The 19,427-nt window shown below is 31.8% G+C and overlaps 2 protein-coding genes across 3 annotated transcripts in view; both read left to right on the top strand.

The window, feature by feature from the left end:
* The window catches only part of LOC110038746 (probable protein phosphatase 2C 13), a 60,979-nt gene that overhangs the window by 26,810 nt on the left and 14,742 nt on the right, over positions 1-19,427 (top strand). Inside the window, exon 1 of one of the 2 annotated variants that reach the window (XM_020743640.1) lies at positions 16,839-17,679. The exons of the other annotated variant lie outside the window; for it this stretch is intronic. Coding sequence (XP_020599299.1) covers positions 17,396-17,679 — 284 coding nt within the window. The 5' untranslated portion in view covers positions 16,839-17,395. Of the gene's footprint in view, positions 1-16,838; positions 17,680-19,427 lie in introns of those variants that run through there. 2 annotated transcript variants of the gene reach the window in all.
* On the top strand, positions 699-1,836 carry LOC110029858 (ERI1 exoribonuclease 2-like). Its single transcript, XM_020732330.1, is given in 3 exon segments — positions 699-1,076; positions 1,269-1,444; positions 1,590-1,836. Coding segments are annotated over 3 exon segments (687 nt in total). The 5' UTR covers positions 699-812.

The following is a 19,427-nucleotide window of genomic DNA, read 5'->3' as shown; positions in this document are numbered from 1 at the left end:
GGTGCGCGCAGGAGTGCGAATTGTGCAGAAGGCCACCCTAAGGCTCGGGAAGGTCCTATAGGAATCCATTTTGGTTTTCCTCATGTCGGTTTCATCCTTCTAAGTGTTAGAAGTCGATACCGCACACGCGAAACTCCAAAAGAGGACGGAAATAGATCGAACTAAAAACGAGGCGGGCACCACTTCTAAGGTTCTAAGATAGTCAAGGGAGGTCCCTAAAGCTAGATCCTAAACCCTAAGAGGAAGACTAGACCTCACTGAAAATGAGGTCAACAGTAAGTCCCCACCGTCTCCCTCGCAACCTCTATAAATGTCTCAAGTTTTTGCTTGCATGCTGCCATCCATTCCGCTCACGTCTCCCCATCTCTGCACAGAGCATCTAATGTCGTTTGGGCGCTGTGCTGTTTAGCTGTGAGATAATCGAAAAAATTTAATCTCTAATCTCTTCTGTCCCCTCCGCTTTACTTAATTAACTGTGCTCTGAATGCACGAATAATGGAAAGCAGTAATGCAAGACCCATTGAATCTCTTAGCACCGCAAGATCCTATTGGTTTGGGGAATCTTCGAATAGCACGAATGATTTCTCTAGGTTTAAAGGTGATCGCAGGAGCAGCGCACACGTAATCATAGCAATTCACACCGCTCAATGATCAGAGTAGTTTATTGACACATACTTTTTTGCTACCCTTCACCCTTCTATCATAAAATAATTGTTTTGCGTCCTGTGAGTCTCGGTGGCGATGTTCAGATACCACAACGACATAGTGTGAATACCTACAATGTTTGTTGATGCCATTGAAGACTTCAATTTATGACATTCAATGTAGTTCCTGATCAAAGCTACACAAATGAATTCAGACGTCAGAAATTTCATTATTTCATGGTGATTGACTTTGAGGCAACGCGCGATAGGTTCAAGCAACCAAATTCTCAAGAGATAATTAAATTTTCATCTGTTCTGGTTAATAGTTTGACGGGAGAGATGGAAGATTGCTTTCAGACATATGTTCGTCGTACTCATCATCCTGTCTTGACTGATTTCTATAAGAAGCTCACAAGCATCCAACAAACACATGTTATTATTTATTTATATCTTTGGTAGAAATAAATGCAATCAAATCTTTTAATTTTTGATAAGATATTACGTCCGGTAGCACCATGTCGTGTATTCGGCGGTGTAATGGGATCTATCTCATTGTTCCCAATTTTATCATCTGGAGGTAATATTTTTTTCAAATTTTGTTTTTATATAACATTTTGCAAGCAGGTGAATAGTGGCGTCTCTTTGAGCAAGGCCATATACATGCATGATAAATGGTTGCAGGAGCGAGAAATTAAATGCACAAATTTTATTATCGTGATTTGGACCGACTATGATTGTCGTACAATGTTGGAACCGGAATGCAAATTCAAAGGAATCTTTAAGCCTTCATATTTTAATAGGTAGAGTTGTGGTTTTCATTTTTTTTTTTGGTATGTTCAAATTTCATCCATAGAGCCTTGCATTGGATGAATTAATGTTATACACTACAAAAATCATGTTGCCTTACATTCAATTTTACATTTGTTATTATTCAACCATGAACAAATGGATCAATTTAAATATTGCATTTCATGAGGTATTTGAGCGTGTTCATTTCAATTTAGAAGAAGCTGTAAAATTGGCTGGCTTTACTTGGGAGGGACGTCCTCATTGTGGCTTTGATGATGCCCGCAATACTGCTCGACTTCTGCTTCAACTTATGCGTTGAGGCTTCTCATTCTCCATTACTAGTTCTATTGAATATCGTCAAACCTCTTCCAGTAGCCAGTTGAATTCTCAAAGTAAAAATTGAAAACAATGACAGTCAATTGCAAGGATAGCTATCAATATTCTTATTTTGATGGCAGAGCCGACTATCAAAATCAAATGGATAAACAAAAATAAAAAGGCAATGACATGAGCAAAATTTCACTCCTTAAAGAGACATAAAAATAAATGCGGTTTTTGTTGTGTGCAGTGGCAAAAAGTCTATGGTCTTTAGGAAAATTATTATGTCTCGTGAGTTGCACGTCCTTCATTCCGGTGGATCATTTCAAATGTCTGGATGTGTGGACACCAAACGTAATAATTTTTCCGGTTCTTAAGCCAATGCCCATGCGAGGATAATGGTTTATGTAATTTTGAGAAGAAATGAAACTTCTGCTAAATTTTTATGTAGTATTTGAATAAAGTAATATCTGAACAAAAATTAATTTACTTGTTTAGTGTTTAAAATAAAAGATTTTAGCTTTTGAATTTTATGTGGTTAGGAATTTATTGTGTTAAAAATATGTTTTAATTACAAAAATTACTTTTTTGTATTTTTATTAAATCTCTCTGAATTCAGAAAATTCAGAGAAACAATTTTTTTTTATGATTTTTAATTTATTTATTATAATTATTTTAATAAAAAATTAGAGAAAATATATTTTAGCCTTTAAAAAAGTTATATTCAACTTTGAAAATTTATGAAAAATATTCTAATGAGTTCCAAGTGATCATGAAACAATTAGGTTCAATTTAGTGCATTTTCATATTTTTGAAAATTTTAATTATTTTTTATTATTTTTAATTTAAAATATTGCTAAAAAATGAACTGTTTATTTTTTTAAAAAAAAATTTATATCACTTTTTCTGTTTTTCTTTCGTATCTCCTAACAATCACACTATTACCCTTGCCATTAAAAATGACCTTGTCCGCATGGTTGAATGTAGGATATGCCGAGTATATTTCTTCTAGATTCTACAAAACTTCTTTTGCTAATAATCATTACCATTGAAATAATATTTTTAACACTATTATTGCCGACTCCCAAGCCCTGAATGTGAAGGACGTTTTGTAGAGGATTACATTAAGTAGTCAACAGATAGCGCAAAAGTTTTGTTAAAAAAATCATGACATTAATCATTTAAATTATTGTGTAAATGCTAGGGCGTCCCCTTGAACCGACACGTTGTTTGACCTGAATATAGTGAAAAATGAATAAGGGCCATTACACTGTCACTCGAGTATAATGTTAAATAAGCAAGAATTCACACATTATGGATGAATCCAGTTCAAAAAGTTAGTCTATGAAACTAATATTAAGATAAGATATTGATATATAAGTACTCTCACGAGTAAATTAATGAAATTGGTAAATATTATGGTTCATAAGAAGATACATATCTTATGCATTCAAAAAACTAAATGAGTTGGAGAAAATACTAAGAGATTAATGTCTTAAATTTTAAACTTTGGTATGCAGGTAGTAGTCCTTTTAGAAATGGTGTAGTTGTAATAATAAATAAGAGTTTGAAAGATAATGTTGTAAAAACTAATAAAATTGTAGATATAATTATAGTCATAGATACTAAGATTCTTAATATTATAAAGGCTTATGCTCTTCAAGTATTTTTAGATATATGTTCAAAAGAAAAATTCTGGAATGATTTTGACGAATTAATACAAATGATACATTCTGAAGAAAGAATATTTATTGGAGTAGTGTTAAATGGATATGTTAGTAGAGTGGTAGAATATTTCAGAAATATTTTTGCTGGTTACGGTTTTTGAGTGATTAATAAAGAAGATAGAATGATATTGGATTTTCATTCAGCTTATGATTTTGTTATTGCTATTCTTTTATTTAAGAAAAAAAATGAGCATATTATTTCTTATAAAGATGGGTCTAATAAAATATAAATTTATTAATTTCTGATGAGAAAAAGAGATCGTCGAGAATGTACAGACTGTAAGGTTATTCTAAGTGAAACTTTAAATACTCGACATCGACTATATGATTTAAATATTAAGATAAAGAGTTAGAAGTTAAAATTTCTATGAAATATTCTCATAAAATTAGATAAAGACACTTAAAAAAGATACATAAAAATATTTTTATAAGCACACTTCAAGATTTTAAGATTTGTGATGTTCTAGGGGAAACAAATTCTATGTGGGATAAATTAACAAATACTATTAAACAAGTGAAAAAAGTGTTCTTAGAAAATCAAAAGGAAAATTTTTCTTAAATAAAAATAATTGGTGGTGGAATAATAATGTGCAAGAAAATATAAAATATGAGAAGTTTTGTTATAAAAATTTGTTTGAATAATAAAACTCTTTCAAGAAAATCAAGCCTGGAAAATCAGTAAAACCTAATGGCATTTCAATAAAAGTGTGGAAATATTTAAGAGATTTAAGAATTTTTTGGTTTACTAAACTTGTTAATATTATTTTAAAAACTAAAAGGATCCAATGAGTGAAGGAAGAGTATTTTGATCCCCATTTTTTAAGAATAAATGGGATAAACAAGAGTGTGCAAATTATGTAGGAATTAAGTTGATGTGTCATACATTAAGATTATGGGAGAGAGTAATTGAATATAGGTTCAATGTGAAATTAAGATTTTTCATAATCAGTTTGTATTTATGACAGGCAAGTCCAGAATGAAAGCTATACATTTATTGAGAGGCTTGATGGAGCCTTAGAGAGAGTAAGGAGGATCTACATATGATTTTTATTGTTTAGAAAAAAGTTTACAATAAGGTTCTGAGTGAAGTTCTTTGGAGAGTTCTAGAAAATAAAAGTGTTGATATGACTTATATTCAAGTCACTAAAGAAATTTATACTAGAGTTGTTACTTGTGTTCAAACAAGAGGATTGATAAGGTATTTCTATTTCATTTGGATTACATTAGGGATTGGCTTTAAGCCCATATCCTTTTGCATTAGTTATGGATGCTCTTAATGGACATGTACAGGAGGATGTACCTTGGCGTATGCTTTTCAATGATGATATCCTTCTGTGGATAAGACTAGAGAAAGAGTTCAGAAAAAACTTGAATTATGGGAATCTATTTTAGAGTCTAAAGGCCTTCATTTGAGTAAATCTAAAAGTGAATACATGGAATATAACTTTAGTGGTAGTAGATTTAGTGACAAAGTTATAAAAATGGGTAATCAAATCATTAAAAAGAGTGAACGCATTAGATAACTTAGGTTTTTTGTTCAAAGTGATGGTGATATGGATGGGGTGGTATTCGTAGAATTCAAGTTTGATGGTTGAAGTGGAGGAATGCATCGGGCTTATTGTGTGATAGAAAAGGATTGGTTGACTTAAAGTAAATATTTATTTGAGGGTGGTGAGACTTGTAATGCTTTATGACGCAGAATCTTGGCCTATAAAAGAAAAAAATAAAACTAAGTTTTGGTTGAGATGAGAGTGCTTAGGTGGATGAGTGGGTTTACACTTAGAGAATGAATGCGAAATGAATATATTTGTGAATGGGTTGGTGTAGCTCCGATGGTAGATACAATTAGAGAGTCATCTTAAATGTAGATGTTTTAGATTTGACTTATGTTAAGAAAGGTAGAGGTAAACCTAAAAAGATTCGGGCATGTATAAAAAATGATCTTAATTTTTTAGACTTGAATGAAAGTATTACAGTCAATAAGACATAATGGAGAAAAGTGATTCATGTAGCCTACCCCACTTAGTGGGATAAAGACTTGTTATTGTTGTTGTAGAGTATGGATCAAGAATTATTGATGGCTTGACAAAAGATTGACCTTCATAAACCTATGCTGATAATGTCTTGGGATGTAAATTGGGATCTTCTCAAAATTCTTTATGATTCGATACATCAAAAATAAGCTGCATCATAACTCTAAAGTTATAAATAGCAAGGACGGTTCAATTTACTAAAAATATGATTGCTCAATTGATTTTTGCCTTTATAATTAGAGCTTTACTAAAGTCATGTCACCCACTTCAAACTAAATTTATCTTCATTTATTACCTGTCATCTATTTCCATTCAATTTTGTGACTTCAATAGATTTTGACTTAATTGATGCAGAACTTTGCCTCTTTGTCTGAGCAAAGTATCACGGCCTTAATATATGAGGTGCAAGACTTATGAGAAATAATAGAAATATCACAAGGACAGACAACTTCCGTTGATGAATTTATAAAGCTTTATATGAAAATTCAGCTAACAACAGCAATTTTACCCATTTTAAGTGGATATATATCACAAAACCATGCAAATTGTATAAACACTCAGTATGTCACTTCAGTTTTCCCATCAAATTCAGGATAAGCACTATTATGATTTGAAGTTCTACATTTAAGCTGAATTATTTCCCAAATGAGCTCATAAAAACTGAATTCCTATGTAACTCCATTGCTTTTTAAATGCCATGTACATCGCTAATGTCCCCAACAAAAGTTACTGTGGCTATGGAAGCTGAAATAAGGCGGCGAAGAGCTGAAGAATGAGCATATGCTTTGCAGGTCTATCTACCTCCACCGTAGCCACCATTTTTTCATTGGATTTGGGCAGATCTCTTATAAAATTCAGACACTTCTTCGCATATCGATTTGCGGATTAAACAGTGGCTGTAGTAATCAGGCGGTCATGTACTAGATAAATCATATACAAACAAATTGTTTAACGCCATATTTCAGGTTAAGCCAATAGAGTTGTACTACTATTTTTCCAACGTGTCTGAAACAACCATCACCAACAGTTGTATCATTCCTTACATAAAATGTTGATAACATTCCTATTTTTGAAACATGTTAAACCATTCCAACGTTAACAAAGAAAAAAAATTATATATTAAACCATTCAAACATGAGTAAGAACCATATTTATTCATTTACATTCCTATATATAACTGCATCATTACAGATAATTTTTGTGTTTCTAATTTATTTAGTCCAATAGAATATTAGCGTGATGAATTTAAGCCAATCAATTGCCAATTCAGGCTTGGAAGTCGTCCTTTGCGAGCTTATTACATTCAACTCTTGATCATCTATTTGGACTATGCATTGGCCACATGAGGCTCCTAGTTTATATTTGATAGTATAACCAAGGCCCAACATTTTGTTGTGAGATTTTCATTGCTTAGGGGTTTAAATCATGCTGCATTATTTCTGGAATACTATGCTGATATGTGTAAATAATGAAACAATTTCGAAGCAAATGCTATCAACAGTGCCTAACTACCTCCATAATAGTGTAATTCATGCGCATTAGTGGATGCCTTTTGCATACGTAGTAATAATTCCTTTACTAATATAATCGAGCCATAGGATGTGAATGTTGTGATAAGACTGCTCCAAACGCATTACCAGAAGCTTCAGTTCCGATTGTAGATGGCAAAAAAATGTCTAGAAATGAATACCTGTAACGATGTTTTTTCCCTTTTTGATTGACTAAAAGTAACATTTGTGGATTCGAAACAAAAAATAATCTTTATTTCCAACAGAGTTGTTAATGGAGCAACAATCATCACAAAATTTTAAACAAACTTTTGATGTTATCTATTCAATTCCAAGTAACTCAGTAACTGTCTCTGAGATTTTAGTTATTGCGATGGCTGAACCACCTGTACTTTTACTAGAACTTCTGCTACACCTTAGGCCGAATTAATATGTTCTGAATATTCAATTTGCTTTTGGGCAGAAAAGCACTCTGTCAGTTTAACAAATGTTTCATATCCTTGAAGGTATAGTAGCATTAAATAAAGATGACTAACATCTTTTGAAAGTAACTTGCTACATATCAAAATATTATAAAAAAATATTATCACAAAATGTGGACAAACAAAACTTTTAAGTTATTTGTAAGTTGAAGGACATTATCACAAATTCATAATAACCTTCAGGAGTACTAATACCAAACGAGCACTGATGTTGAGATCCTTGGCCTCAATTTAAGCTTTCAAGAAGCTCAAAACTGTCAAATGCTACTTTGGGCGGGAAGCCTAACAGAGTACGAAGAAAAAAGAAGAGAAAACCAATAAAAAGAAGTGATGAATGTACCTATACGTAGGGGTGTTCACTAATTGATTTAAACCAAAAAATTGAACATAAAAGAGCATATTTGTTTGATTTGTTCAATTGGTAAAATCATAGTTTGATTTGCTTATTCCAATTTAAGGGTTATTTTGATTTTAGTTCTTGGCTTCATTTGAGAAAAAACTGTTAGACTGAAAAATTGAATTATATGACAGTTTAACAAAATCCATCAATCAACTAGTTTAACAATATTGTCAACCAACAATTTGAATAGATTGAATGCACATATCTTCATTAGAATTTTAAAGCTTGGTTAAACCAAAATCTAACCTTATAAATTGAATTATATATTGATTTGATTTGGTTCGGTTCTATCTCTTATTTGATTAGTTCATTTTTGTCTATTATTTGATTTGATTTAATATATTTAATAAAATTTTTTCCCTACCTCTATAGCTCTTAGTCTTCTCGTCCTTGATGCATCTCTCTTTTTACATAATATATACAGTAGGAAAACCAAAAGATAGCCTAGTTTCTTCTCACTAATAAGATCAGTTTAGTCTACATCTTTTTTCCTCAAAAATAGCTTAACTTTGCCTTTAAGCAACACATATAAGTGCACATGGTATAAAGCCCAAAGCAAAACTAAAACTCTAGCATAGAATTCTTTTACACAATGAGTAAAGAAACATGCATAATTTTATATTATTTTTATGCAATTTCATCACAAAGCATATCTTAATTAACTTATCATTTACCATAAATTCATCATAAGCCTTGTTGATGCTTTGCCATATCATGTTTGTTTTGTCATTTATAATTTAGTATACTTGCATGTAACATAATAACATCAATTATCTTTAATGCAAACAAATAATTTATCATATCATGCTATCATATTTAAATGTTTGGTCATTTATTATTGAAATATAAAGGAGAATGAGTGGCTCATTACATCATAATAAATCATCTCATATCACAAGAGATGAAGTGAGTAACGTTTTTTTACCTTGTTAAATTATCACAGATCTTAATCACATTAGTTGAATCAAAACCATGATCCTAATGCCCATCGAATACTCTAGCCTAGAAGAGAGTGTTGTAACATAAGGTGCTTAAGAAAATATCTCCCTCATCCTGAAAAGGTCTTATAAACCATAATGTGTGGCCATAAACATATTTAAAATTCCTATATACAAGGAATTAAGAGCTCACACTATGCTCTTTTCTCAAAATACAGCTTAAGATAAGTTCATCAACTTATCCTCCTAGAAGACTACATAATATCTCCACCATGAATAAGTCACAAGTTTCATTTCTATACACATGATAACATAGGAACATAGTAACTTTCATGCCAATTGATTAGATATCTTAATCGTTGTGGTATTTTATGAAGCAATTACAAAGAATGTAATATATGAGCTTCCATAAAGCATCTTTATGAGAAATGAAACATGCATATTTTTATAACTTTTAACATATCATAATTATCTTGCCAGCATAGAGATTTCTTTTTGCTTCACGATGCTTTAAAATTGTGGCTCATATCTAGAAATTGATGAAATTTTTAAATACATTGCATTTATCTCATTTTTCATTTTATAACATTATAATACATAATAAAATCCACTTAGTAAAGTCTTCTTTAAATCATCTCATGCAAAAATATTATATGATTTTTTTTGTCCAAATGAACCAAGTATCAATGGAGTTCTCCTTATAGCATTGATAATTATCATTTATCGCCACTATAATGGCATTATTTTTAGTGCAATGGATGATTGTAGGTGACGTTGCTCTGACTCTCTTGAGAGTCACCCTAGAGCCAAGTTTCTATCAGCTCTGGTAGGAGGGGCTAGCCTCATAGCACTTGGTTATATAGTTGGTAACATTTCTTAGAATAAGAGCAGCCAACACAAGCAGTGTTATCAAAACACTATTCAAACTTTAAAGGGGATAATGACATTTTAGATGACAAACACCTATCACAAGAGTTTAAGAGAAAACATTTCTTCTTAGGAACACTAACTCATATCAAGTTAAACTCATTAAGGATTGTGTTTCTAATATCGTTTATATCGAAATAGGATCAAACTTGATCATGCAGTGATATATTCAAAATCCTAGAAACTTCCAGGAAGTCATTTGTTGAAAGCACAATTTATAGAGTTCATTTTCGGATTTTTGTGATAAAACCGCTTGAAGATAACTCTCAAATTACTAAATATGGGTTTTACTTTTTTTAGATTTAATTCTTGACATATCCTTTCATTTTATATGAACAAGCATTTCAAACATTTAGGTCATGAAATGTTGATATTTATAAACTAACATTTTTAGGGCCTTAGAGATATGATCTTATAGTTATAAATCCCAACATAAGTTTAACATGCAATATACATTTCATTATCTGGCATGAGATGACCCATCCTTGAATGAGAAGATTGTGTTCAATCTCCAAGCACATATATCAAAAATCTTGTTTGGTATCATGATACATTAGGTTGCACTTTCAGTTTAGGAACTATCACTTTTGGGGTAGTCACGACGTATAGTTATAACTTTTATGATAGATTTTCCCAACCTTTAAAGATAACCTAACAAGATTTTTTTAAAAAAATTTGGCTTAAAAGTAAAAATTAAAGGAAGTTTAAGGATTGTTTCCCTCCTTAAGCTGATTTCTTTTAGCTCATTTCACTATTGACTTATTTTTCTTTTAGAAATTCTATGGATTTGAAAGGTTAAATTTTGAATTTGAGATTAGGTTCAAAATTCAAAGAAAGTGAGTACAATGATGAAATTTTTGGAAATTCATTGCAAATATTGTATGGTAGGTTGACTTTAACGCCCAACTTTGCAAAGTGTTTAAAAATAGTAAAGTTTGAGGAAAAATTATTATATTGGATAATCTCATGAATGTGATTAACTTAGATCTGAACATTTGTCTTACTCGAGACCCTGTCTTTATTGTCATCTATCTTTAGAAATATATTCATCATTTTATTATTAATGAATTGATTAAGTCAAATTCTTTTCTCTCTTCCCTTTTTCTTCTTTTTTTCTTTCTTTCTTTTCTTTCTCTTTTCTTTCTTTTCTTTTTTATCTCTGAGAAATAATTTTTAATTTCAAAGTCCTTTCAAAAGGATTTCAACGAATGTTTGTAAATTAAAGTATATTTTTATTCCATTTCAAGAAACTTTAATTTAACTTTATATGTGGATGGAATGTCTCATATCAATATGAATTCAAATAGCTTGAGTGGACCACATTTATACAAATGTAAAGTATGGAAATGGATTATCTGTCAGAAGGAGTAAATTTTTATAAAAGGAATAAGATTTCAAGAATTTTCTTAGGAACATGTTATCATATTTTTTTGAGCCAAATCATCATATCTAACTTTAGCCATCAACAAATATACTTTGTAAAGGAATATTTTATAAAGACATAGGTTCTCTATCAATACCAACAACCTTATTTTGCATTTTAGCTTTCATCATAGGTGATAGGATCGTGTTTTTCACTTTAAAGTTTGAATTTTGTAATCTTTTTTGAAGAAGAAATTATGACATATTTATTAGCTTAATGGTACTCGAAGCCTCTCATTTTCGTGTGTTAGAATTATGAGAATTATCTTCAATAAGAGATGAATTTATTACGCACTAACGGTAGAGTTTATACGATCTCAAACTTATTTCATATCTCCTTAAACTATCTTCTAAATTTATAGATTAACTCATAAAACAAGTCTTTAAGCTCGTTGAAGACATCTAGAATGATGGGTTTCAAACTTTAACTTGGATATTATATGTGATTGTTGTTATTCTAAGGATGATTTTCTTATAGTCTCAAAATTTAAGAAGATTAAAGAACAAAATTGTAGTGCATTAATGCTTAGCAACAATCTTATTTTATAAAGATCAAAATGAATGTCATCAATTATATAAAACATTAAACTTGGACACCATCATTACACTAAAAACCTAGTCTCAACATTGCAATTATGTAAAGAAGCCTACTTCGAATAGCTTAGGAACTGCTTAGTAAATATTTCTAGCTAATGTGGCAAGAATTGATCTTATCTTCTGCTTAATTAGCTTGATCTTTTTATCATGTTATGGCAAACAATTTCAACATAAAACCTTAGCATCTCGTTGCATCCAATCAAATGCATTCATATTTTCCCTTAAGGTTGCCACTAACCCAACTTTATGCCTAAATTTAAATGATGAGCTGATGTGCAAAACAACGACTAGGGTCTCATCTATGAGTGATTTATTCCATTTCTTCAAGTATGTTGAAACTCATTTTGCTTTGAGCCTCTACATTCATAACTACTTCCTATGTAGCAATTTGATGCAATGTATTATAGATTGGCACAAGTCCTTTAAAGTTAACTTTCCCTCCTTCAATAGGAAAATAGATAGCCAAATGATATTTTAAGAAGACTGCTTAATAAAATTGACCAGAGGTTTACCACATATAGTATTATAAGTTGTTGAACCCTCTATAATAAATCAAGTCATTGCAATATATTATTAATCTTCTTCTCTCCAAGTAATTGATAGAATGATTATTCCTTAAATTTTCTTTTCTTTTTCAGGGAATTTTAACAAGGAGCATATGCAGGTTCTCTTAATCTTCATTTTCTTAAATGCACTTTACGAAACTATATTGGCCAAATTCTGGTGTTGGACATTATGCCCGCAGTCTAGAAATTAGCAATCAACTTTTTTGATATAATTGCATCATTGAATGGGTTGCGACCCAATGACTATTCACTTTTGTAGAATATGATTAGGTCAACTTCACATCATAAATATTGACTTCACCTCTATTAACCATAGTTGCTTAAGAATAGCTCAATGAGATACTTGCTCATGTTCACCTAAGATAGCAGGAATGTCTCCTATAATATGAATCACAAGAAGTGGGATGGATTCATTTATGTCTTCACTAGCTAGTTCCTTACTAGTACTTGACTATAGCAAACGTATAAGAATTCTTTTCAATAGCTCATAATAAATCATACACCAAATTCATAAGATGGTAAAAATTTTCAGTATTGTGATTGTAGTCCTGGTGTAAAGCAAAAAGTTGGTCATTTCTTTTATAAGCAGGATGACGTTTCAATGGATTATAGTCACCAAAAGTGTTCCTTATTTTTAATGACCTTAACTAACTTGACAATTGATAGATGCACTAGGTTGATTGTAGTAAAAGAATAAGCAAGTGGTGTTGGCAAAGAAACCATATACATATACTTGTGTTCTTCTCTCCTCTTTGGGTAGGCAGTAGTGCTAATGGTGGATTCACAAAGGCAAGCATCGTTGGTTCGTTAATGGCTAACAATCTCTAATCTCGGGTATTAGATGAATATCCATCGTCAAGCTCAAATTTTGCCTCTTCATTTAATCATATAATTTGAAGTGACGAATAGCGGCCCCCACGTGATTGATGTATTTCTTTGCATTAATATTGCATTTGCGAGTTCTAGCAATTTAGCTAAAGTGTTCCCTCTACAACTATAGTGCATGATGAATGAACTCCTCTTTGCCTAAGCCACAATCATTTCTAAAACCTTGATTTTCAATGTCGCTCAATAGAATTTTGTTATAAAACTCTTAAGTGACTCACCAAGCTCATGATGTATTCTTAGTAATGTTTGTGAGGCCTTCTATGATCATTGAGAACTAGCAAATCGAATAATGAACATTTTCTTAAATTGGACAAAGGATGTCATTGTCCAAATATATTAGCAGAAAAACCACTTTAGTATTGATTTCTAAAAATTATGTAAAAAATTCAGCATTTTAATGCATCATTGATGACGAGAAAGAAGACAACTAACTAAAAGTAGGCTACATCTTCTGCTAGCTTTATTTAACCATGGTATGATTCAAGGTTTGGAATTTTAAATATGATAGGGGTATAGCTCTTGCAACTTATCTTGAAAATTATTCTTTAATTACATCTGCTTCTTTCATTTTACCCTACAACATGCCCAAGCATAGAGGATAATTTTTCTTCTACTTAGGATAATAAGTCTCATTCAAAATTGTAAATTTCTCTCCCAAGCTTCTCCTTCGACAAATGTACCCACGACATTCCTTTCAAAATTTGATTGAGAATGTCTTATATCATTCTCCCAAGTCAGTCTCCTTATCTTACCTTTAATCTGTCATTCATTTCACTAAGTGATCTAACTATTACAATGCTCTCGTCATCCATGAATGTAGAGTCTTCCACAAATTAAGTTTCTCTAATTGGGTTTCTATTAGGCCCTTTAATAGAAATTTAAATGTCTTTTTTGGATCTATGGATACATAAAAAATCACCACACTTTAAAGGTATTGCCCATAATCGATTAGCATGGTTCAAATAAGGTTCAAACATCTATTTGTAGATGTTCAAATAATTGGAGAACTTCATTAAATAGTGTTCAAATATGTTTTGAACCATAATTAAACAAAACAATTCCAGTAAAGATTGATCAAGTGTTTGAAGTTGTTGAAACTATGTTTGATCATTATTTGAATACAATTAGAATAAGCATTGTGTTGAAACAATGTTTGATCATTGTTTGGCGTATGAATACACATCTTACAAACTTAAAAATTTCCTCAATATCCTAACTCTATGTAACATTTTGATTTTAATGATCAAATTAATGATGCATGATCTAAATACTATGAAAATGATACCAATGATGGTTGAAGTTGGAATCTCCTGAGTAAAAAAATCTTCAACAATAATATATCAGTAATGGCAACAAAAAAAATTCAAGTGTAGAAAGACAACAACAACAAAGCCTTAATCCCACTAAGCGGTCAGTTACATGAATCCTTTTTCTCCATTATGTCTTATTTAGCACATATTTTCATTTAATTATAATAAATTAAGATTATTTTTTTATACAATACACCCAAGTCTTCCTAGGTCTATTTTTGTCTTTCTTAACATAATTTGAATCTAAAACATCTACTCTCCTAATCGGATCATCAGATGATCAACGTTTAATATGATCAAACCAACTAAGATGACTCTCTCTAATTTTTTTCGTCACTGGAGCTAAACCAACCTTATCATGGATATATTCATTTCGCATTTTGTCGCTAAGTGTAAATCAACTTATCCACCTAATCATTCTCATCTTGGCAACACTTAGTATTATGCTTCTCTTTTAAAGACCAACATTCAGTGCCATAGACCATTACAGGTCCACCACCATCTTATAAAATTTTCTTTTCAATCTAAGCGATACTTTTCTATGACACAATAAGCCCGAAGCATTCCTCCACTTCATCCAACCGATTTGAAATCTACTGTTAACATCCCCATCTATATCTTCATCACTTTGAACAATAGACCCTAGATACCTAAATCGATTACACCTTTTAATAATTTGATCACTCAAAGTTACACTTCTGTCACTAGAGCTACTACTACTAAAATTACATTCCATGTACATTCCATGTATTCAGTTTTTATTCAGTTTTTGTTCTACTCAAACAAAGGCCTTTAGACTCCAATGTAAACCTCCATAATTCAAGTTTTTTTCCCTGGGCTTCTTCTCTCGTCTAATCCACGTCAGCAAAAAACATACACTAAGGTACATTCTCATATAAATGTCGAGTAAGACCATCCATTACTAAAGCAAAAAGATATGGGCTTAAAGCCGATCTCTGATGTAATCCAACAGAAATAGGAAAATATTTGATCAATCCTCCTTCAGTTTGAACACAAGTAACAATTCTAGTATACATATCTTTAATGAATTGATTATACATCATATCGACACCTTTCTTCTCAAGAACTCTCCAAAGGATATCTCTTGGAACCTTATCATTAGCTTTTTCTAAATCTTTAAAAATCAAATGTAGATCGTCCTTATTATCTATGAATTTCTCCATTAAACCTCTCAATAAATGTATAACTTCAGTAGTAGACCTGCTCGACATAATTCCAAATTGATTATGAGAAATCTTTGTAATACGTCTTAACTTATGTTCAATTACCCTCTCCCATAATTTTAAAGTATGACAAATCAACTTAATTCATCTATAATTTGCACACTCTTGTGCATCCACTCCAAAATACTCTTCCTCCACTCCTACATCTTTTTAGTTTTTAAAATAATATTAAAATGTTTAGTAAGTTAAGAAACTCCCAAATCTCTTAAATATTTCCACACTTTAATTAGGACCCTTGATTTTCTTTAAAGTCCCACCAACTTCTTTTCTACTAATGAGAAAGTAAAAATGAAACATTTTATTATTATTAACAATATTAAGATCACAAATGCCGATCTTTTTTTCAGAAACTTCATTAAAAAGCTTATCAAAATAACTCACCCACCTATGTTGAATATTTTTATCTAAGAAAAACACTTTTTGATTTTCATCTTTAATACACTTGACTTGAGTTAAATCTTTAATTTTTTTTCCCTTTATTAGCTAGTTTATACATATATTTTCCACATTCATCAGTATCTAATAGTATCTGATCTATTATAAGATCACTAAACGCAAAATTTTTATCTTCACAAATTATTCTTTTAAACTCCTTGCAGGTCATTTGATAATTTTCCCAATTACCTAAGCTTTTATATTTAAACCGATTTTTATAACATAATTTCTTATATAAATAATTTCTTATATAAATATTTATATGAATCTAGGATAAAAGTATATTAAATGAAATAAAATCTTACACATATTTAACAGTTGATATCATTTCAACATATAAAATCAAGAAAATATTACATCAGGACTCTGAATGCAATGTGTTCGAGTCTAATAGTGGGGTGTCACGTGTCGAGTGGCCCACCGAAATACAATTTGCGTTCAGAGTCTAATGGTGGGGCGCCACGTGTCAAGTGGGCCCCACCGAAATACATTGATATTGGTTCGTGTTAAAAATGATGAAGCTCACTTGACACGTGACGCCCCACTATTAATATAATATTTTCTCTATAAAATCAACTCTGTAATCTAGGTAAAGCAGAAGTTTTTTTTTTTTTTTTTCTCTCTCCGTAGTCGATGTCCCTGCATCATACATGGTGGCTCACTGTCACAGCGCCACTACCCCTCTCTAATATTGCCTCGTGGCAGCTCGCTGAGCTCAAAGGACGGGCGGCTCGTCCCCTACTCCCCAATTCCTCTTATCGCATATTCTTCTTCCTCTCCTCGCCTATCCTCTCATCTTTTCCCAGCATCACAAGGTTACCTCGGCTTTCTCCATTTTTGCTTTCTTTAGGGTTTTATCTTTCCAGATTCAAGCATGAATCAAACTTATTATCTGTCAACGATACTTTATTGTGATCCGGAAGAAATCGGAAATGCCTAATCTCTGGCGTTTGATCGGATACCCAAGTCATCTCCTTCGACGTAAAAGTCTTTCCATCTGATTTTTCTGGCCTGTCAATGCCCGATACTGGATAAAGCCTCGTCCGATCCGTCCAAGTTTGGCAGCGATCAAGTTTGAACTGTGAATACATTTTCGAATTCCGAACCCTATGGATTATTTGGATTCGCTGTCTGGAGTCATTGGCTAACGTTGATCGATTTTATTAGATGGTATGCATTGCTAGTCTGCGAAGTTTTATCGTGCGGACTGGACAATTGAGGCGCTCCTCATCTTCGGGAAGGAAAAGCCAGATTGGTTGTTTTCGGTGGGATCTGGATGCGAAACTGCGAGTGAACCTTCCACAGAAAAATTACCTGAGGTTCAGTACTATCGGAACGCTGATGGCCGCGTCGGGCACAACGCTGGATACTGGCGCCGTCTCTAATACTTTTCCAGAGAAGGACTGTGATGAGGAGAGCGAGGTGGGTTATGCTAGCGGAGGTTGGAAAAGGTATCTACTATCTCGGAAGATTCATATGATCTGGTCTTTTTTGGACATGATAAGACAATTTTTTTAAAATTGGTAGTATCTGTACTGGCTTATTTATGAAAACCTATCTAGCTTCTTCAACTCTTAAGCTATGAAGTTAGAATTTGATCTTCGTGTTTCATTTGGATAATCCATTTAGTACGACTTTATAGTTCATTTGTGTGAGATCTAATTATTCTAGTGGCATAATGTGAAAGTTAGTTCAATTTTATATCAATCGAAAAAGAGTGCCGCATCTTGCATATTAAAGTAAAAAAGCTTATTAGTCGGTGAATGGATGAAGTGTGATGTACAATAAATTAAGGGGCTGTTTGGTTGTAAGTAGGATTTAGTGAATCCGTTAAATCCGGATTTATGAAATCTTGAAGGGATTAAATTCTGAAAATTGTTTGATATGTTGATAAACAAATCCTAATAAATCCAAAAAAACTGCTTGGAAACGTTAATAGGATTTATCTTACACAAACTTTCGCTTCTCCAAATCTCGTAAATCCCTCTGGATTTACTAAATCCCAGATCTAAGGCAAAATAGAGGAAAAATGGGATTTAAGAATCTGTAGGATTTACCATTGTCTTTTTTTTCCGTTTGGTAAGATTTAGCATAAATCTTATATAAATCATGTTTAAAGCCGACTACCTAATAACGCCCAAGAGTAGACATTTCAATTTTCCTTGAGCCTCTCCCAATTTTTTTTGTCTCGGGTCTTTTGTTTGTCTTATTTAAATTAAGCTTGCTTGTAATTAACTAGCCTGATTTCATCTCCATCTACAATCAAAGCATTATTACAAGGATCTAAATTTGAAGAATTTTGTTTTTTCACATCTTCTGTGACGTGATGTCGTGTGACGTGATGTCTTTGGGCATTCATGGTATCTTGTGTAGGAATGTCTTCTGATCTTGGTAAATTGAAAACAATTAATGAATGGACAAAGCCTGGTAATATTAACAATACTAGAAGTTTTCATAGTTTGATTTTTTAAGGGATTTAGTTCGATTATAGGACTAATTACTAATTATCATAAAAAAAAGGAAAATTTTATAGACAAAATTTACTCATTTTGCATTAAAACTATTAAGAAAAAACTCAACACTACTTAAAGGGAAGCCTAAAACAAAGTGAAAGTTTGCTGAGATGAGCATGCTTGGGTGGATGAGTGGCTTGACACTTAGAAATTACACTTAAAGACAAAATGCAAAATGAATATATTCGTGATAAGGTAGTGTAGCTCTAGTGGCGGACAAGATTAGAGAGAGCCGTCTTAGATGGTTTGATTAAATTTAACGTCGACCATCTGATGATCTGGCTAGGAGAGTAGATATTTTAGATTTGACTTATGTTAAGAAATGTAAAGGTAGACCTGAAAGGCTTGGGCATATTGTATAAAAAATAATCTTAATCTATTAGAATTAAATGAAAATATGACAATAGGAAGTAATGTAGAAGAAGGATTCATGTAGCCGACTCCACTTAGGGTGTGTTTAGGGCAGCTGCAGCTTATTGAATAATCTACTGATGAGCTGATTAAAAATAATCTATTGATAAGCTAGGTGCGGTGGCTATTATAATTTTTTTTTTTTGTAAAGTCAAACTGCCCAGGAAAAACTTGAAATATGGAGGTCTACGTTGGAGTCTAAAGGCCTTCATTTAAGTAGAACTAAAAGTAAATACATGGAATGTAATTTTAGTAGTAATTTTAGTAGTAGCAGA

Source organism: Phalaenopsis equestris, unplaced genomic scaffold (genome assembly GCF_001263595.1).
Source record: "Phalaenopsis equestris unplaced genomic scaffold, ASM126359v1 Scaffold000002, whole genome shotgun sequence".
Lineage (NCBI taxonomy): Eukaryota > Viridiplantae > Streptophyta > Magnoliopsida > Asparagales > Orchidaceae > Phalaenopsis > Phalaenopsis equestris.
The sequence above is the reverse complement of the archived record's forward strand: the minus strand, read 5'-3'. Positions and strand labels throughout refer to the sequence as shown.